The sequence below is a fragment of the Ambystoma mexicanum genome, chromosome 12 (genome assembly GCF_040938575.1).
Source record: "Ambystoma mexicanum isolate Mex_15411 chromosome 12, UKY_AmexF1_1, whole genome shotgun sequence".
Taxonomy (NCBI): Eukaryota; Metazoa; Chordata; class Amphibia; order Caudata; family Ambystomatidae; genus Ambystoma; species Ambystoma mexicanum.
Genome location: NC_090936.1, coordinates 923,284,774 through 923,306,503, shown reverse-complemented (window position 1 = coordinate 923,306,503; position 21,730 = coordinate 923,284,774). Strand labels below are relative to the sequence as shown.

General features: G+C 50.9%; 1 protein-coding gene across 1 annotated transcript in view; it reads left to right on the top strand.

The window, feature by feature from the left end:
• The window catches only part of CCT2 (chaperonin containing TCP1 subunit 2), a 404,766-nt gene that overhangs the window by 220,105 nt on the left and 162,931 nt on the right, over positions 1–21,730 (top strand). The window contains exons 7-8 of the mRNA XM_069629411.1: positions 1,919–2,121; positions 2,972–3,072. Coding sequence (XP_069485512.1) covers positions 1,919–2,121; positions 2,972–3,072 — 304 coding nt within the window. The remainder of the gene's footprint in view (positions 1–1,918; positions 2,122–2,971; positions 3,073–21,730) is intronic.

Genomic DNA, 21,730 nt, shown 5'->3' with positions numbered 1-21,730 from the left:
CCCACACACTGTTGAGGGGGCTAAGGCTCGGTCAGTCCTGCTTTCTGGGAGTCCGAAGGATCTTCCTGGAGCTCTTAGCCAACTTAAAAGCAACGCACACAATCTGGTGTACCTCTCCCTGGCTATTCGGTTCCAGCAGCAACTGCAGTGGAATTTCAACCAGCTACGAGAGGATGTCCAGGTGGCTTACTTGGGAGTTGATTGGTCCCACCAACTCAAGGGGGAAAAGGCGTCCTTGCAGGGGCTTCTCCGTCGATACAAATTTGGAATTTCAGCACAGCAGCAGGACTTCACCGGGCAAACCAGCGGTCCATGAGTTGCAGCAGGCGTCCTTCAAGTTCTTCTTCGGCTCCTTCGTCCAGTGGTCGGCTCTGGCTTCCAAGCCAAAAGTCTCACCTTTTTATTCAGTTCTCGACCATTCATTCCAGCCTAGCTGTAGGTCACCCAGCAGGGTGGCTGTGCTTGCCGTACAGTCAGCCAGCTGGCCAATCACCACAGAGTGCATTTCGGTCTCCATTTGGGTCTCCTAGGAGACTCCTGCCTACCCCAGACACCCTGGAGCCAGAGGCAATTTTCACTTGTAAATCCTGCCAAAGGCAAAGCGATCAATGGGACCAAACTTGGTTTGGCGCAGAGAGTAAATCTCAAGAAGGACCTTTCCACAAAGAAATGGCGAAAAAAGACTGGGGCCATTTTGACAAAAATTGCATCCTTGGGTGCTTTACTGCAGCTGCGAACGCAGCCTGTGGTAAATGCACACCTTGGTAGTTGAAACGAAACCACTGCCACTAGCCATTCAGTGAGAAAAGGATAACGTAAAAAATAATTAGTGTGTGCTGGGTCTAGAAATTACAATGGTAAGTAGTCTCAATTTCACTTTACTGCTCCGGGAAACAGTTGTTTATCCCAGAGAAGGTATTTGAACCTTTTGGAAATCTGAAAGACTTCCCTATGCCACTGCACTGAAGGTGCTGTGACACCATTTAAAAGATGATGCCTAATGGAGTCTGACTCCACAATCAAGAGTCTTCAAAATCACATTCAAATACATGAGTGGGAAAAAGGATCTTGCACTCTCCAGGTTAAAATTAATCCAGTCCTCAAAATCCAGCTAAGTTGCTGGGGGGTCTCTAAGGTGGAGGGTATTGGCACATTTCTGAGAATTCTCCCCAACATGCCTCACTTTAGGAGATTATAATGTTCTAAGTCTTATTCTAACCCTTCCTTTCACAACTCAATAATTGATTTGGTAACTGAAAAAGTGCAATACTGACCTTTACTGAAGTCACTTGTGTGCTGCAACATGAGTTGGCATAAGAGTATTTACCAACTTTTGTCTTTTTGCAAACTGATTCCAAACTTTGAATCTATTAGTAGATTAAGCTGTTTAAAGATTGCTTATTGAAACAGTGTGGTTATATTAGTAAATATTTATATATAACTTTGTAGGTGTTACCTTGGATACTTGTACTTACTGATTTCAATTGTACAGCTCTACAGCTCACATTACCCCTCTTAAGATAAGCCTGGCTGCTCACTTGTGTACTACAGGCCTATATTAAAAGGTGGGTTACCTAATACCAAGCAGATGAGTCTTGCATAGTCCTCAAAAGTTGGACTGCACCATTTCTTACCTAACACAGGGTAATGCCTGTCTTTGGCCATTACAGAAGCTAGCATAGGAAGAAATTATCATCTTGATCAAATTCCTTTCCACATATGAGCTTATGAGTAAGAGCGTAAATCGTCTTTTCTTTCATTTTGGAATCCAGTTGCTATGAACCTGTGATTTTGGAATGCAGTATACATAGCCTTGCTGCTGTAACCACAGGTTCAATTTGTTGATTTGAAGCTTGCTTTACCAATTTGAAAGGAGTCTGAACAGTGGATCTTCATTGCCTTATGTTTATTTTTTCAGAAGTGATGATGAAAAATTCCAGCAGGATTTACTGAATATTGCTAGAACCACACTGTCATCTAAGCTGCTTACTCATCATAAAGATCATTTTGCAAAACTAGCTGTAGAAGCTGTCCTCCGGCTCAAAGGCTCTGGCAACTTGGAAGCAATTCATGTTATTAAAAAACTAGGAGGAAGTATGTTGGAATCCTATCTCGATGAAGGTATAGTTTTGGTTTCTATTTCAGATTGTTTCCATGGTTACACTTTATGGCCTATCCCTTTGTTAATGTTAAAGGACATTTATGCCGCGCACTATCACCACCGGAGTGGTCCCCTGGCGCTCTGGCTGCTCTGAAAGAGGAGGGGAGGTTGAGTTGGTGGGAGGAAGCAGGAAAAGTGCAAGAGGGCAGTGATGTGCTGTTGGCGGCCTCAGCCCGGTGGGTCCGTTGGCTGGGCCTGGGGTGTATGCGGCCGGCAGTCGTTTACTGTTCAAGACTGTGTGTTTTTGTTATGTTGTTGCAATAGAGTGAAGTTTGTGCGGTTTGTTGTGCTGTAGGTTATGGTTGTGTTTGGTTTGGAGTTTGAGAGGTGTTTGCAGAAAGGGAAAATGTTATTAGGGTTGGTTAGTTTGCGTCTCTTTCCTGAATTGAGGTGCTCGGCTTGCGTAGTCTCCCCTGATGCGGCTCTGTCCTGATCTGGGTCCGACTGGCATATAAGGTTCCTTACTCCTCTAGCCCCCACCTCTAACATGCTCTCTCATATCTCCCCTTATCCTCCCTTCATACTCCTCTGGCCTTTGTCAAGGCTAGCCTGTTTTACCTGTGGGCTCATGCAGTGTACACTTAAGTCAACAAAGGTCCCCCTACTACAACGTTCTTTTGGGTTGAAGCCACACTTGCCCAGCTGTATTTTTTAGTCGAAATGCCACATTAACACCCAGTGTTAACTTAAGCTTGATCATCTACAGAATATTAAACATTTTATTGGCAATGTTTGTTTGTTACGGTTGCTTATACATTTGAACTGAAACGCCTTAACACTTTTTTTTTTTTTTTTCCCCTCTGGCTGTAGGTTTCTTGCTTGATAAGAAAATAGGAGTCAACCAACCAAAACGTATTGAAAATGCAAAAATATTGATTGCAAATACTGGCATGGATACAGATAAAATTAAGGTATGTAATTTACAAGGTACGCACCAGTTAACAAAACTTTGGCTGTTCGCATAGATTGGCAAGATTCGAGACACTAGCAGCTCTTGGGTAACAAGTGGAATTACTGAAAAGCAAAACCACTCGAAGCCTAGTTTTAAAAACTCCTACAATTAGGAGTAAAATGACTGTTGAGATAGAAGTGGAAGGAAAGCTAACTGCTTGCCTCACTATGCCAGAGCGTTGTCCACACCCAAACTCTGCTTTTCATGCACAGAGGTGATAGACTTCAGATGGATTTCTAGAATTTGGCCTGGTGGACAGGTTTTAGGAGGCTATCCAAAACGGAGTCGGTAAACCTACAGAGCAGTCTGGGTTATTCTCAGTAGTAAGTGGGGTCAGAGGTCCACAATGTGTCCACACACTGAGGCACACTCAATTTAGACAGGAATGTATACAAATAGTTTTTTTGTTCTAGGCCTCAACACACTAAAACGAAACAAGCGGGTGATATTGCACAATATAGTAATACATTTATACGGTCAACATAGGTACTCAAAATGAATTCAATTACTTATATCAACAAAGGAGGTAAATAGTGATGCAGTAAAGATGGAACCAAGTCACAAATTATGTTCTGTAACTTCAGCAGTCCAATCCCTAAGAAGAATCTGGCCTTGTGCCCAAAGGTCAGCGCTACAATGCTTCTCCCCGGATAGTATCTGTAGCAGGTAAGTTACTTGTGGTGTTTGCTCAAAAGAAGAGATGCAACAGTGTTGGGGAGAATTCTCAAAAATGTGATAATTCCCTTCACCATAGAGACCCCCAGCAACTTTGCTGGATTTTGAGGACTTGATTTTTTTACCTGTAGTGTGACCCTTTTTCCCACTCATGTGTTTTGAAATGTTTTACTCGTGTTTTCTTTGGATTCTAACCAACTCCATACGCATCATCATTTGTCACACAGCACCCTCAGTGCAGTGGCACAGGGAAACCTTTTCAGGCTTTCCCAAGGTTTAAATACCTTCTCTGAGATAAACTACTGTTTCCCAGAGTAAGTAAAGTGAAATTGACTTTACTAGCCTATTTAAATTTCTAGACCCAGCACACCCTATCTTACAATAGAGTGCTGGAATGGTTACTTGGTATCCCTTGCGTCTAGATTCTCATGTAGCACTCAAATGCTACCCTTTCCTCTCGTAATGGCTGGTGGCAGTAGTTTTACAACAAACTACCATTATTTTTCCCGACCGCGAACACCAGTAGCGTTAAATCGCAGGAGCAATGTTTTTGAAGCTGGCGTCTGAGCCCCCTCTGTCAAAACAGGCCCCGGTCTTCTTGTTTTGCCATTTCTTTGTGGAAAAGTCCTTCTAGAGTTTTGCTCTGCGTGCCAAATCAGGTTTGGTTCCTTTGCTCATTTGCCTTTGGCACGCTTTAGGAGTGAAGAACGTCTGACGCCCAAGTGTCTGGGGTGGGCGGAAGTGAGGGAGGTGTCCGTAACTCCCTGTGCTTAGTCTCCTAGGAGACCCAAATGCACTCTGTGGTGATTGGCTAGCTGACTGTCCAGCAAGGACACCCACCCTGCTGGGTGAGTGGCAGCAAGGCTGGAACAAATGGGAGAAAACTGTTTAATAGGCCAGTCTCCTGGACTGGAAAGCAGAGTTGACCACTGGAACCGAAGACGAGCTGGAAGAGACGGCTGCTGCAACTCCTGGACCGTTGGTTTGCCCGGTGAAGCCCTGCTGCAGGTCTGACTTGCCAAGTTCATCTCGACAGAGAAGCCCCTTCAAGGACGACTTCTCCCTTTGAGTTGGTTGGACCAACCAACTCGTAAGCCACCTGGATACCATTCTCCGAAGCTGGTTAGGATTAACCAGGGGGAAGGACACCAGCTTGTGTGATTGATGAACAGCTACTCGAACTGAAGTGACTCCATTTTGTCTGCGTTTTCTGTGCAGTGCAGGAGTCCCCCGACGTCCTCCCTCTTGTACTCACGACTGAGGCTCAGGAACAGCGAGATCTGCAGGAACTGCTGAAGAGCTGTCTTCAGCTGCATCTTTTGCTTCATACTAAGATACTGTGCCAACCCGATTGAGAGAACGCTTCTCTCGCAGTGAAAGTTTGTGGAACCTTCCCAGCTTGCAGGCCTAATCAGCTTGTGACCCAACATATGATTCTTTTTCATACAAACTACTTTTGAGAACTTTGGCAAAGACTTTACCGTTTACTTCAAGAACTGCTCCTTCCTATCAAAGACACTAGTCCATTGACTTTGGCATATGCCTATTGAACTGAATCGAGTCCTCTAGTGAACTATAACTATTTGCAGTGCCTAAGAAAGTATTTGTGATCTATTCTGCTAACTTGTGCCTTTTTTGCTCCCATTGAAAGTCACAAATGCCATTTTGCTCCTATTTCAGGGGAGCCTAATTTGTACAGAAACATATTGGTTTGCTATTGGAGTGTGTTTGTGTATGTTGCCGCCTTCTAGTGAATGTTTTCTAAATGATAGTGTAATAAATTAATAAGTGTTTTACCACAAACTGTAGTACAGGCTTATACCAAAGGTTGGTTTTTGCTTATACCTGTAGTCCTAATTGTATGTGGTGGTCCCAGAGGGTAATGCATGCAATTCTGTAACAATGAGAATTCTCGAACAGTCTTCAGCTGCATCTTGTTCTTCATTGTAAGGTATTGTGAAAACCTGACCGAGAGAACTTGCCTCTCTGCGAAAGTGCTTGGAACTTTTGCAACTTTCAGGCCTAATCAGCTTGTGACCCAACATATGATTCGTTCTTTTACAAACTACTTCTGAGAACTTTGGCAAAGACTTTTCCGTTTAACTACCAGAACTGCTTTATCCTATAATAAGACTTTAGCCCATTGACTTTAGCCTAACCTATTGCATTGAATTGATTCCTCGGGTGAACTCAAAATATTTGCACTGTCTAAGAATAATTGTGATCGGGGCGTGGCCAGGCAGGGCACCATGAAGACGTGCCTGCTGTAAGCTCTGAGACGGGCCCCAATGCAAAAGCTTTTAAGTTCCCTTTAATCCCCTAAATTTCGACATAGAAGTTGCGGAGAGTGCCTGGTGGTGTGGCGGCGACGGGATGTGAAGCTAGCAGTTGTTTGCGAGCTGTTTATCCCGAGATTCGGAGCCGAGGGAGGCTGATGGCGCGCGCCCGGGAGCCGTGGTAGCAGAGTTCGGCCGGGAGCCCTGAAGTAAGCAGGGCCTGAAGATTGTGCAGGGCGGTGCGAGAGGAATGCTGCTGTGAGCTGAGAGGCGCCGAGGTAGAGAGCATTTGCCGGGGAGGGGACTGCGCCTTGCGGACCGATTGTGCAGCCCGAGGATAAGGTAGTGAGTAGCCGTGGGAGATGTGGAGAAGCCGCGGCGCCCCGCGTCACCCTGTGAGCCCGGCATAAGCGGAGCTGGAATGAGGAGGCAGATCCCCGGCAAAGCGGGTCGGAATATTGGAGGAGTCTGCGGCTATAGGTGCGACGATTGGGAGAGCGAGACGGTGGAGACTCGCAGGCTGGCCGATCGGGGAGTGGGAGCCCAGGAGAGAGAAGGGACGCTGGAGCGAGTGGCACGGGGAGGTGTAGCGGTGGAGTGCTAAGGCGCGGATCGGGCCGGGGCGCGCCTCCCCTTACCTGCGGGCTGTCCGCTCGGGGGGGAGGTGGCTGCGGGCGGCTCGCGCTGGCCTGCCTAGGGCCACTGACTCCACGGAGCTGGAGTACGCCTACGCCTGAAGTTGAGGAGTGGTGTGGCGATGGACGACAGAGGAACCGCTAGTTGTATTGCGACCTAACTGCAATATTTTGAAGCCTAACCTGGAAGCAGAGACAAAACGGATTCGACAAGCTGGCTGCTATGGAAAACGAGACCCTGATGTAAGCAGGCGTTTGGGTGCTGGATGAGAAGCTAGTGTGGTAAGCGCACACGCCTCTGGGCACGGCTTTCAAGGGAATTTCGAGGGGCACTCCATTGAATTGAGCAACCTCTCCCTGGCGATGCCCAAAACAGGAAATGAGAACAGAGGGAGTAAAATCGCAAATTACCTGACTGCAGCAACGCCTACCCCACAGAAGATGGAAACAGTGGCTGAGGTCCATGCCTCACAGGGGTCTGATTCAACCCTCGACCCGGCCCTATCCAGACACGAACTAGAGGGAATGTTGAGAACACTTAAGCAGGACATTACGACGGCAATAACAATGGCGATTCAGTCCTCAAAGGACTCGCTGGCATGGTCTTTTGCGGAAATGAGCTCCAACTTGAGTGGTCTGGAGAATATGGCATGTGAGCATGAGAGGGACAATGAGGACCTCGCCAAAAGGATGAAGGATGTGGAGAGGAAATGGTGGCAAAGCAGGCGGATCTGGAAAATCGCTCAAGGAGAATTGACATTCTCCAGCATTGGATCTTTCATGGATTCACATGCTTAGAATATTCCCCGTCGTCAGACTGGGAACCCTCGGTACACATATATAGTTGTTTCCTATAGGAAAAAACTTCCGACACTTGTGTGTCCTATCCACATCTACGTCCTCTCCGGGGCCGTCCACGCAAGCCCTGTTGGACGTAATGGTATAAAAGGCCCCGCCCCCGCGGGTCCCGTCAGATTTCAACCGTCTCCAAAGATAGTGGGATCTCCTCGCTTAGTCTCTACTGCTAGATTTTTCGAATTGTCGAACTCCTGTGAGTTTGTTAATTTTTTCGGAATGTCGGGAAAACCTCTATTTCGCCCGTGTGCCACGTGCGGATTGAAGGTTTACGAGGGGGACGGCCATTTAGACTGTATTTATTGCCTCCACCCTCACCACTCGGCAGACCAGTGTGAAATATGTAAAGGTTTTTCCCAGAAAACCCTGAAGGATCGAAATCGACTGCTGGTATCCTGGTTAAATGACGGTGCGGGAGCGTACCCTCGGTCAGAAGTGGGCTCTGTGCGCAGCGTGCCCTCTGCGAAAACATCAGGAGCCCCTCGACGCCCAACTTCGTCGGAACCTCCGGCTAAGAAGTCACGACCTGTGGAAAAGGACGTTCCACGAAGTCCCTCTTCTAAGGACTCTTCTACAGACTCTGCAAGAAAGACATCGTCGTCAACTTCGTCGAAGAAAGGAAAGGCCTAAATCCTCCTCGGGCGATCAACACAGATCAGCCACGAGTAGAGATTCGGATAAACGCAGGGAGAGCGCTGTGAAGGCGGGACCGCCTAAACCACCTGCAGGCCCAACGTCGACGACAGCGAACCAGTCGGTGTCCTCACTGCCTCTGACGCATTCGATTTCACCGGTCATCAACCCAGCGACGACCTCGGCGACGATGTCCTCGTCGACGGAAGTTCTGGCCTGGAGACCAGAAGTATTCGATAAGGGGTTGCCTGACACATTGCTACAGGAACAGGCAGCGTCAATTGCCTCGAAAGAAGACGACGGCTTCAGAATTGTGAGCCCTGAGGACCTCGGTCTACGAGCCAGGTTTCCATCAGGAGCAACCTGCTCTCAGGTGTTTACTCAACCTCCAAGCTCTCAGGCGACCCTGTCCATGGAGGTACTGTCCTCCTTACACTCGCTGCTGAAATCGCTGGACGAAAGGCTTCCACCTGTACCGTCGACACCCCCCGTCGACGAGCCCGGCCCTTCACGCCGCCCAACCAGATCGATCGGGGTTCCACCTGTTCCAGCAGTCCAGGAGGAAGGTGAGCTTTCGGACTCCCTATCTGATCATGGGTCAGCGTCAGATATATCCCTCTCACCATCTAGGGATCCATCCTGGGTGTCGGATGTGGAAATGGAAACACCAAAGAGTCCCACTCATCCGTCACCACCGGACGATATAGGTGCTTTTCATTCCATGATGGAAAAAGCGTGCAAGGAGTTTGGCCTGGTCCAACAGGAGGAGAAAAAGGACTGTTTTCTCTTTGACCATATGGGCAAGAGTAGACGCTCAATATTCTCAATACCCATTTTAGACCATGTCTGGAAAGGTGTTCAAACCATGCGTCACCCATTTTCTGAGCCTGCTGTCAAAGGCCGCATTGAAAAGAAATTTAAAGTACCAGACTCTACACCGAAGTGTCTTTCGGCTCAGCCTACACCGGACTCGGTGGTGTCGTCGGCGGCGACGAGAAAAGCAAAGGCCCAACATAAATGCTCTACCCCTCCAGATAATGAGGCGCCAAGACGTGTTTGGTAAGAAGGTTCTTTCTGTGGGGGCCTCTACAGTGAAAGCAGCTAACTCCCTGGCGATTGTGGCCAGTTATGACAGGGAGATGTGGCACAGACTGGCACCTATTCTGGACCACCTCCCGGAAGAACATAGAAGAACGGCTATGTCCCTAGTTCGAGAAGGCGAAGAAGCATCTAATCATGCTATTAACATAGTGGTGGACCTGGCAGATTCGGGTTTTAAACAAATAAATAACAGAGTTGTTCTAAGATGCCAGGCTTGGCTTAAGTGCACCAACTTCAGACCCGAAGTACAGTATAAAGTTTTGGACATGCCCTTCGAAGGTGATCTTCTTTTCGGAGAAAAGGTGGACGAGGCCTTGTGAAGGGCATGAAGGAGGACTCAGATACAGCACGCTCGTTGGGTTCTCTCCAGAGCAGTAAGCCCTTTCGTTCTTTTCGTCCCTTTAGAGGAGCATCTGGAAACTCAAGATTCTCAGCAACCAGGGATAGATCTTTTGGTAGATCGGCGGCGTATCCTTCCCAAGGATATAGACGCGCCTCTCAGACCTCAAGCCGGCGCAGAAACTTCCAGTCTTCCAAGAGACGACCAACTTATTTGTCGTCGACGAGCAAACAAAGACCAACAATGACGGGAAGCGTACCGTTCTGGGAGGAAGAGTGTCAAGCTGCATCGAGGAATGGGAGACCATCACAACAGATCAGTGGGTTTTGGACAATGTGAGGTACGGACATTCCCTACTGTTCAAATGCAAACCTCCAAAATGTCCACCAATACACCTATCCCAGCCACATCTAAACATCTTGCGGCAGGAAGTAACTCATGTTACAGAAAGGTGCCATCGAATTAGTCCTTGCATCGCAGAAAGGCCTAGGGGTATACTCACGGTGTTTTGTGGTAAAGAAACCAAACGGAAAATGGCGCCCTATTCTTGACCTGCGAGACCTCAACAAGACCCTACAGAGTCAAAAATTCAAAATGCTTACACTGCAGGAGCTGATCAGATCCGTCCAAAGGGACGATTTTTTGGCGTCACTAGATCTACAGGACGCGTACTTCCACATTCCGGTGTGTCAAAAACACAGGAGGTTTCTGAGATTCATGGTAGGTCAGACACACTACCAATTTGCAGTGCTCCCATTTGGTCTAAAGTCCTCCCCAAGAACGTTTACAAAATGTTTGGCACCTGTGGCAGCCTGGCTGCGAAAGGGAGGGCATCATGTATACCCGTACCTCGGCGACTGGCTTGTGAGGGGATCCTCCCCAGCGTCGACCAACAGCGTACAAGCCACCTTACAGCTTCTGCAACGACTGGGGTTCGCAGTGAACTTCGAAAAGTCTTCTCTAAAGCCCTCAAGGAGCTTGAAGTTCTTGGGAGCTCAATTCGAAACCCACTCGGGAATAGTGAAACTGTCCCTAGACAGAATATTGAAGATCGAACAACTGACGAGTCGACTTCGCCTACGGCGCACATTTTCCGTGAGAAAATGTGGCAATCCTCGGTTCCATGGCTTCGTGCATCCACCTAGTAGCAAACTGCCGATTGTTCATGAGGCCTCTACAGGAGTTCCTGTCGGACAGATGGAAGCAGGCCATGGGCCGGTGGTCAGACAGGATAACCGTCGACGACGAGGGGGTCATCAGATCCCTCCAATGGTGGAAAATCTTTCACAACCTGGACAGAGGGGTTCCTTTACAAGAGCCGGAATTTCAGAACACCATCATCACGGACGCCTCCCTGACAGGCTGGGGAGCACACATGAACGATCATCAAACCCAGGGCAGATTGTCTTCGACCGAATTGCACCTACACATCAACGTGCTGGAACTGAGGGCAGTGAGATGGGCCTTGAAATCATTCCTTCCACATATCAAAGGATCAAAAGTAAGAGTGCTGACAGACAACACGACAGCCATGTTCTACTTGATAAAGCAAGGCGGCACCAGATCCAGGACCCTGTCGGCGGAAGCTCAAAAGATCTGGCACTGGGCGTTGAAACACAACATATCCTTAGTGGCTTACCATCTTCCGGGGGTGAAGAATGTGCAAGCGGATTCCCTGAGCAGGACAATGGCTCAAATACACGAGTGGGAACTGGACACCGGTCAGCTACAAATAATCTCCGAAAGGTGGGGGACCCCATCAATCGACCTCTTCGCAACGAAAGAAAACAGGAAATGCGAACAGTTTGCGAGCAGATGGCCTCAAAAAGGATCCCTTGGGGAAGCGTTCTCGTTTCCTTGGACGGACATTCCTGTACGCTTTCCCTCCGCTCCCCCTTATACGGAGGACAATCCAGGGGATTCGCAGGTACAAATGCCGGGTCATTCTAGTGGCACCGTATTGGCCGAGACAACCATGGTTTTCCGACCTCCTACATCTGTCGTTGGAACAGCCTATAACTCTCCAGAAAGTGCCGAACCTACTGTCCAGGGACAAGGGAACGGTGTGGCATCACAATCCGGACAGCCTCAACTTAACAGCATGGCTCCTGACTTTTCAGAGTTTGGCAGCTTGAAAGTTTCGTCGGATTGCCGGAGAATTCTGCAGGCGGCTAGGGCCCCTTCGACTAACAAATCATACATATGCAAATGGCGAAGGTTCTGTACGTGGTGTCAAACACAGCACGAAATTCAGCCTTTAGAAGTAACCCCTGAACAAATTCTTCCGTATCTTCTTCACCTAGCTGAGAGTGGGCTGTCATCGTCGTCCATCAAAGTGCACTTGGCGGCCATTTCAAGGTTTACGAGGAGGAGACAGTCTTCACCATTATTCAGTGACAGACTGGTGAAACTTTTCATGAGGGGTCTCTTTAGAACTTCCCCCCTACGAAACGGTTCCCACCGTCGTGGAGGTTAAATGTGGTGTTGGCTGCCTTAATGAAGCCTCCATTTGAGCCAATGTCCTTCTTCCATGCAGTTCCTATCTTGGAAACTGGCTTTCTTAATTGCCATTACATCGGCTAGAAGAATGTCGGAGTTACAGGCATTGGTCATAGTTCCTCCATATATGAGATTCTTTAAGGACAAAGTAATTTTATCAACTAACCCTACTTTCATCCCAAAAGTACCGACAGTCTATCACAAGCACTCGACCCTGGTCCTTCCTACTTTCTTTGCGTCCCCGTCGTCGACGGCGGAAAAAGCCCTTCATACTCTGGATGTCAAAAGGGCGTTAAAATTTTACCTGCAAAGGACGCAAGATATCAGAACTACCAGACAGCTGTTCATTGCCTATGGCCCGTCGATGAGAGGGAGGGCAATTTCCAAGTAAGGGCTGGCTTGTTGGGTCTCTTCGGCGATTGCTTTTAGTCACTCCAAGGCCGGGAGACCCCTACAAGGGTACCCTAGAGCCCATTCCACGAGATCGACAGCCTCCTCCGCGGCTCTATGGGCAGGAATTCCTCTGACAGACATCTGCCAGGCGGCGGCATGGTCAGTGCCACACACGTTTACACGCCATTACTGCCTGGAAAGGCAGCACGCGGATGAGGTACAGATGGGAAGGGCAGTGCTGCGCCATCTGTTTCAATGAGGTAAGCCAAATACGGTGAATCTGTTGTCTCTTACCTTGCCTATGTTTGTTCCCTTGATCTTATTTATGTATTATGAATATGTTTATATCTGAAAATATGTTGCTGCTTACACACATATATATACATATTTGGACTGAGAGTGTTTCTTGTAAAAGTAAGTTACATTGCATTCTCACCTCCGTCTCCGATGATACTGCTATACAATCTATTCTAAGCATGTGAATCCATGAAAGATCCAATGCTGGAGAAGGGAGTAGTTTCTTACCTGTAACTCCATTTCTCCAGCATTGGTATCTTTCATGGATTCACATGCGCCCTCCAGCCTCCCCGGATTGCAATGTGCAAGATATGTGCATAAGCAGGTTCCCCTTTTCTACTTTGGAGGGGCCGAAATCTGACGGGACCCTCGGGGGCGGGGCCTTTTATACCATTACGTCCAACGGGGCTTGCGTGGACGGCCCCGGAGAGGACGTAGATGTGGATAGGACACACAAGTGTCGGAAGTTTTTTCCTATAGGAAACGACTATATATGTGTACCGAGGGTTCCCAGTCTGACGACGGGGAATATTCTAAGCATGTGAATCCATGAAAGATACCAATGCTGGAGAAATGGAGTTACAGGTAAGAAACTACTCCCTTAGGATCCGAGGGATGCCGTGACGGGTCCAGGACCCCGCTGAATATGTGCGGGATCTCTTTAAGACTTTGTTAAAAATTCTGGATTCTGAAGATCTGATCCTGGACAGGACCCATCGAGTATTCTTCTATCCAGCAAAAGCGGAATCTCCTCCCGGATGTCTTGACTAGGGTCCACTTCTTTCGGCAAAAAGAGGAGATAATAGTGGTGGCTAGAAAGGTGGAAAAGATGGAATTCCGTGGCTCTGCCATATTGTTTCAGGACCCCTCACCATACACCTTAGCAAACCGCAGACGCCTCCAGAAAATCACAACCTGGCTGCAAGCGAAAAAGATCTGCTACAGATGGGGATACCCGTGCAGGCTACTGTTTGAATATCAGAACTGCCCCTGCAGCATCGGTTCCGAGGTAGAGGCATAGGAGTCGAGAAGCGCTGCGGGTGAGACAGACGGCAGAACCTCTCAGCTTTCGGGGAGGTCCAGAGCAGGTGGAACAGCGTGCCGGTGTCTCCGCAGACGGTGGGGGGGGGGGTTCACACTTGGTTCACACTTGGTGCAGAGTTTCTGGTGTGATGTACCACCTGTAGCAGACCTTGATAGCCCCCTCTTTATTTGTGACACATTTCGAGGATTTGTGGGTTCTCGTCCAGATGCGACTCTAGCTAGCCATATCTAGTTACTTACCAATGTCTCTCTCACCTGTCTAGTAGCTTATATAGGGACGAGATCTTTCCTTTGGGCGGGTTGGTTGTTAGCATTTGTTCCAGTGCCGTGAGTTCTGTGTCCCCGTGTTCTAATTGGTTGTTGCGAAATCCAGTGATGCAGTTGGGTGTATCGGAATCTCTCTATTTGCGTGACCTGGAATTTCCTTGAGCAGGGCGTCGCCGTCGAATAAGTCTGCGACCCACTTCAGGCCTCATGCTTTCCATCTGGCGAAGGCCCCCTGCCCCACCCCAGGGGTGAAGTCCAGGTTGTCCCAGATCAGGGAGAGCGGGCCTGCTGAGCCCCTGCATTTCCATTTCCTGGCCGCCTGCCTCCAGCTATTAACTGTGTTCCAGGTTGATGTAAGCAGGCCAGCGTTCGGCGGGTTTTTAGGCCCTGTGATGTCCACTGGACTCCCTACCACACAGCAGCTCCAGTCCTCCTCCAGCTTGAGCCAGCAGGGTTTGTTGGTAAACGCTTGCCACGTGAATGCCGCTGAGAGCTGGGTGGCCAAGCAGGATCTCTCAACCTCCGGTGCCCCCAAGCTGCCAGAGCTCCTTAGCATGATTTTCCTGGATACTCGTGGCTTCTCCGCCCAGTTAAATTTCATAATGCTGGCTTGGAGTTTCTGCTAGAGCAGTCTGGGGATCAAATTAATTTTTAGTGCTGTGATCCTCCCCATCCATGATTTCTTGTTTTTGCCGCTTGCAGGTCCTTGAATACGGATGGGAAATTCACCTTTATATGTGTGTTCAGCCAACTTGGGAAGTTGGACGCCCAGGTAGCTCTGATGTGCTTTGGCCCACAGGATTGGGAGGCCAGCTGGTGACGGGTCTGACTTTGTTTTGGGCATGTTGATGCCTAAGGCCACTGACTTCTTGGGGTTGATTGTGAACCCGGAAGCAGCTTTGAAGGCTCCAACCCCTCTAGCGCAGCGACTGATGCGCTTGGGTGGGTCAGCGTCATTAACACATCGTCCGCGTACAGGGCGGCTTTGTACTTCTCCTGCTTGTGTTTTAAGCCTTGGATGTTGGGGCTTTGGTGGATGCTGGCAGCTAACGGCTCCATTGATGACGCGAATATGAGGGGCGATAAGGACCATCCTTGGCGGGTTCCTCTGGTGATCGCAATTTTGGGGGACTGCGCCCGAATTGTAGTGGGCTGTTGATAGTTTGCTAATATCCATTTCCGGAACTTTGGTCCCTCTCCATAGTGCTGAAGAGTTGCTCCCATAAAGCCCCAGTCCAGCCTGTCAAAGACCTTATGGTCGTCAAGTGACACCACTGCCAGTTCCTCACCAGTTCTATTGGCTGTTTCGATGACGTTAATGGTCAGTCTAATGTTGTCCTGGGTGCTGCGACCCGGAATGAAGCCTGTCTGGTCCGGGTGTATGAGATCTGGGAGGAGAGCAGCAAGTCTACGTGCCAAGAGCTTTGAGAAAATCTTAGCGTCTACATTTAGTAGGGCGATGGGGCGGTACGATGAGCAGAGTTCCGGGTTTTGGGATCAGGACAGTGACAGATTCCACCATGGAGGGGGTGACCAAGCCCGTTTCCAAGAAGGTGTTGAACAGAGTGGCCAGTTGCGGGGCTAAGATGTGGCTGTATTTCTTGGAAAATGGTGCGGGGAAACCATCAGGGCCTGGAGCTGTTTTTCATAGATTTAATCACCTCAGCCACCTCCTCCGGGGTGGTGGGCTCCTCCAGGGCTTCTATCTGTGGGTGGCGGGGCAATTTCGGGACTGATTGCAGGAACCTTGCGGTTAGATCTACCTCGTGGGTTTCCCAGACATCACCTCCCTATGGTGTTCGGTCATAATGGCTAGCTTTTCGGAGTCCAGGCAGCGGGGTGTCCCCTCTGTCCCGAAGGACTGTGATGGTATTCCTGGTGTGCAGTTTCTTTAGCTTCTGCACCTGCAGACAGTTGGCTTTATTGCTGTTCAGGTAGTAATATTGCTTCGTAAATGTTAAGGCTGCGGGCTGTCCAGTCCGCCAGGTGCATTTCGAGGACAACATTTGCTTTCCGGAGCTCACTCCATGATTTGGTCGACTCTTCTTATGAAAAGCTTCTTTCTCCGCCACTGTCCTTTCTAGTTCCTTTGGTTTCAGCTGGTGTCTGCGTTTGTGTGCTGCAGCGCAGTTCATAGCCACCCCCCTAATGACCGGCTTCATGGCGTCCCATACAATTGCTTATTTGGAACCTTTGCCCACGTTTTCTGTGGAGTAGTTTGCCAGGGCCTCCGAGCGCCTAACTGTCTGCTATATCCGTCAGGAGGTAATCTTGCAGCTTCCAGGCCCTTTGTGGGGATCTGGTAAACCCTCTGTAGCTGTGCCACCACTGGGGCATGATCTGAGAAGATCCTAGGTCCTATTTGGATGTCTGTAATGCAGGGGAACAGGACGCTCGAACAGGTCTATCCTCGAAAGGCCTCTGTGGACGTGTGAGAAAGGTGTAGTCCCTTGCTTTGTCATTAGCCAATCTCCATGCGGCGACGGTCTCCGTCCCCCTCAGGAATTCAGCCAGTCCCAGCGCTTTTGAAAAGTCTACTTCGGTGGGCGGCAGGGACTTAACGATATTGGGGTCCGGGGTAAGATTAAAGTCTCCCCGTCAATTAGTCATTTCCCTTCGGGAAAAGGTGATTATCACTGGGAGGACCTTGTGTAAGAAGCGCTCCTGGGCCTCATTTGGGAAGTAGATGGCCGCGATGGTGATGGGGAGTTCGACCAAGAGTCCCTTAATCAGCAGAAATATGCCTTCGGGGTCACATTTGACCGTGACCTTGGAGAGCGCCACCGCTTGGCTGAGCAGGATCGCAACCCCTCTTTTTCTTGCCGCAGGATGCAAAGTATCTCTTGGGGAATCTGTGGAACCTGATTCGTTGCTCGTCTGCAGCCAGGAGGCGAGTTTCTTGCAGACCTACTATGTCCGCCTCTAGTTGGGCCAAGCGATGTTCCACGGATTTCCTTTTCCTAGAGAAGTTCAGGCTTTGGACGTTCCATGGGATCATGCTTAGATTAGTGGTAGGTGGCCCCATGTCTGAGGACGTGAGTGCTTATCCTCATTTCTGCCTCCCTCCCTTCTCTGCCACTTCGTGTGGGTAGATATCATTGACTGACCTCCATGTTACTGGTATTAGACCCCACCCCGATGTCCCCTCCAACAACAACAAACAACAAAACTTGGTTCTCTGGACCAGCCATCAACCAAAAAGGGGGGGGGGGGTCTCCCGCTGGGCCAACGCCTTCTGAGATGTGGGCAACTGGCCTTTGCTGCCAGCAGGTGAGAACTGAGTGTGTGCGACGTCCGTAGATTAATTTGCCTGATATTCGTTCTGTGGTGGGATTTGTCGGGGACGTTCGGACCAACCAGTAACGCCTCGAGGCTCTGTGGGGCACCCTAGCCATCTTTGCTGAGCCATTTGCTTTTTTGTGGGGGCCCTCTGATCCTCCGGCGCCGCCTCTCAGCACATGACCAGCCCTGGTGGGAGGGCTTTCGTTCCTCATGCTCGGAGGTTGGGTCTTCATTGTTTCTTCCCCACCGCCCCATCTGGGAACAATTTTTCCTTGCTCATGGGTGTTGCGTATGTGGCGGGTGCTCCCATTCCAGATGAAGATTAGTGCAGTGGGGAAACCCCAGTGGTATTAGACTCCTTTCCCCCTTAGCCATTCTGTAAGTGGCTTCAGCGCCTTCCTCTTTGCCAATGTCGATGCCGCCAAGTCCTGATATAGGGAGATAGAGGCATCTCTGAACAGGATACGTGGGGAGTTTCTAGCTTCCAGCATGATTTCCTCATTTACCTTGTAGTAATGCAGTCTCGCGAGGACGTCAGGCGGGACCAAGGGGTTGGGTCTGGCTCTGGTCCTGTGGACCCAGTCAATCACCAGGGGGTTGTCCTGTAGAGTTGGAATGAAATGGAAGCGGTCTCGTACGTAGCTCTCCAGGTCGGCGTCCGGGACTGATGAGGGTATGCCCCTCAGACGTATGTTATTTCGGCGGGAGCGGTTCTCTGCGTCCTCTTGCTTCAACTCTAGGGCCTCGCATCTGGCCTCCAGCGCCACCAGTCTGTCTGACCCTTTCTCAATTTCGTAAGCGTGTTAACATAGGGAGTTCTCCAGCATGGGGTCTGGCATGGATTCACATGCTCATGAATATTCCCCGTCAGGCCGGGGATCCTCAGTATAGAAAAAAAAATCAGTATCAGTTTCGTTTCTGATCTGTCTTTCTTGGTAGTAACCAATCGCTGGTCTCTGGGTCATACTGCCCCCAGCCAATGACTGCCCTCTCCCTAAGCCCCGCCTCCGGCAGCCATCCTCAGATTTGTACCGCACGTTCAAGTGTTGGGAGTCCTCGTGCTGTAGCTCTCGAGCTTTTGCTGCGTTTTCGTGCTTTTTCAGGAGATTTTTCTCATTTTTCGGTTAAATAGAGCCTCAAGTTCCACCATTTCTACATCCGATCAACGGGGATCCGTTTCAGAGCTTTCTACGCCCCTCAAGAGTGAAGATTTCGTTGAGTTATGCTTTTGGAGGATTCCAGAAGTTCCGAGGCCTACCCCGGACATGGCCCAGGAGAAAGGAAGCTCGACGCCCAGGAAGCTGTTCAGGACCTGCCCTGGATGCCAGCTTCAGAATGTTTTCAAGGAGGACGAGCATTCGTTATGCCTCTACTGTCTCCATGAGGATAAGACACACAGAGAAGGACTGTGCGTTTTGTGGGAACATGTCGGAGCGGACCATGAAGGATCGCCACCTCCGTCTCGCCAACTGGCTGGAAAGGAAGAGCCCGTCATGCGAGAAGAAAAAAGGCTGAGCGGTCTTCTAAGTCCTGTGAGGGCACCCCGGCGACTGGGGCCCAACAAAAGGCCAAGCACCGTGAGTCCGCGGGCACCGGGAGCACCGAACGGTCGGGCTCCTTGGCTGCCAGGCAGGGCGCATCCTCCCCGGCGCCATCAACCACGAGCAAACGCTCTGGCTCAGGTAAGAGGAAGTCCAAGAACCCGGCGAAGCTTCTGGAGAGGCCCCGGTCGATCTCGAAGATTCTGGCAGAGGGGGAGCGAGGTTCGGACCCCCCCCACTAAGGTGAAGGCCCCAGACGTCCAGAAGGTGACGATGTCCTTAATTCACCCTGCTAAGACCTCGATTGAGAATGTCGCAGCGGCCCTGGCTCAGCCTGTGAAGGCTACGCCAGTGGAGGCGACCTCAGGACCCAGAATCTCCCTGCCACCGCAGAGGGAGTCTTCTTTCAGGCCCATTGAGAAGACCCCCACGAAGTCCTCGTTGGGAAAGGTGGAGGGGCAGGTGGCCATCATGGATACGGACACGACCTCTGAAGAAGAGCTCATCGAAGTCGTGGAAGAGGCCCAGGCCATCGGGAGGGATCCCGACGAGGGCAACGACGAGCGACAGTGTCGCCGACGAGGTTCCTCAAGAGCCCTTGCAGCCATTTTGTCAGTGATTCAGTCCTTCTGCTCGGAGATGAGGACAAGGTTGCCCCTCCCCCCGATGGAGGTACCTGAGCCAGACCCGACGGGGGAACCGGAGCCAGGACCTTTGGAAAGTCCACCGCATAAGAGGACGCATCCTACACCATCTCTCCCACCTCTGCGGCCTGCTCTGCCTTCCCCCGGTCTACTACCCACGGGGATGATGCAGGCACGAACACGGCTACGACGGATACAGATGACGGAGGCGCCGATGGGACGTGTCCCCCGTTGCCCCCTGCTCGGGCCCGCCCGATTAGATTGGATCCTTTCATGCCATGATTTCCAGGGCATCCGAGCTCTTCCAGCTCTGCCCAGAAGAGAAGGAAGGGTTCCTTTACCAACGGCGCGAGGCTAAAAGGAAGACGGTCCTCTCTGTACCACTTCTTGATGACCTCTGGGATGAGGGGCTCGCCCTCCTCAAGAACCCTGCCAAGGCACCGGCAAAGAGGGACCGGTACGAGAAGTACCGGGTCCCAGACGCTGCCCCAGTGCCTTCGGGCGCAACCTACCCCGGATCCGGTCTTCTCGGCGGTGGCAAAGAAGAAAGCTGGGGGGGGGGGCATCGGCCTCGACATCAACTTCCCCACCGGACGGCGAACGCCCTCGCTATCGTAGCCCGCTACAACGGAGTTGTGGTTCTAAATCGCCCCTCTGTTGGACTTCCTTCCGGACGCCAAAAGGGCTGAGGCTCTTGAAATCCTACAGGAAGGTGAGATTGCTTCGGACCACGCCATCACGTTGGCAACGGACATCGCCGGCACCGGTTTCCGTCAGTTGGGCAACAGTGTTTGCCTGAGACGACGAGGATGGCTCAAGGCGACGGATTTCCGCCAGGACGTACGAACCAAGGTTTTGGACATGCCCTTCGACGGGAACAACCTGTTTGGGAAGGCGGTTGATGAGCCCCCTTCAGGCCATCAAGACAGACACGGAGACTGCCTGGGTACTGGGAGTGCTCCAACAGCGACGGCTGTCCTTTCGGAGCTCCGGAGGCAGACCAGGTGCCTCCAAGGGATCCGGCAGTGGCTCCTCCACGTACCGCCAAGCGGCAAGATCTTCGTCCTAGGAAGCCTACAGGGGACGCGGCAAGTCAGGTGGTGCCCGTCATCGTCGACGGGGAGGTCAAGGAGGCAAGGCGGCCTCCAAACAAGATTGAACTGACTGTGGGGTCGGGCCCCTGCCGAAGCACCCCGGTGGGAGGCCGGCTGGCGAGGTTCGTCAACGTGTGGGAGTCCATCTCCACCGACCGTTGGGTGCTGGACGCCCTGGCCCAAGGGCACACCCTCGAGTTTCAGAAGTGCCCTCCCGTTCCACCCGTGGCCAAGAAGGAAAATCACGTCCCTCAACTACTGTTGGAAGTAAGGGCGATGCTCAAGAAGGGTGCCATCGAGCCCGTCCCAAAGAGGCTTCGGGGCTCCGGAGTTTACTCTAGGTACTTCCTCGTAAAAAAGAAGACAGTAGGATGGCGCCCCATCCTGGACCTGAGATGACTGAACAAGTACATCAAGGCACAGAATTCCGGATGGTCACCCTCCAGCACGTGCTGGGACAGCTGGAGGAGGGCGATTTCCTGTCGTCGTTTGACTTGGAGGATGCGTACTTCCACATCCCCATTCTAAAAAGACACCGAAAGTTCCTCAGGTTCGTGGTCCAAGGGCGGCACTACCAGTTCAAGGCCCTCCCGTTCGAATTGAAGTCGGCACCCAGGGTGTTCACCAAGTGCCTCACACTGGTAGCGGCGCGGCTGCGCCTACCGGGGATCCACGTCTACCCCTACCTGGATGACTGGCTGATCCGGGCAAGGACAAGGAAGCTCGCCGTGGAGCACACTGCGAAGACTGTCCAGCTGCTCACGGACCTGGGATTCTCCATCAACTTTCCAAAATCCCACCTGGTTCCGTCGCAAGTTGCCCTGTTTCTGGGAGCCAAGCTCGACACAGTGGCGCGGCTGGCCTCGCCGTCGGAGGAAAGGACCAGGACCATTCTGGGCAAGGTGCAGTGTCTGCTGGCCACGGACATGGCCAGGGTAAGATCTATCCAGTCCCTCCTCTGGGATGATGTCGTCCTGCATTTATCTGGTGCGACTTTGCAGGCTTCGGATGCGCCCCTTACAAGAGTTCCTAGACGCCCGC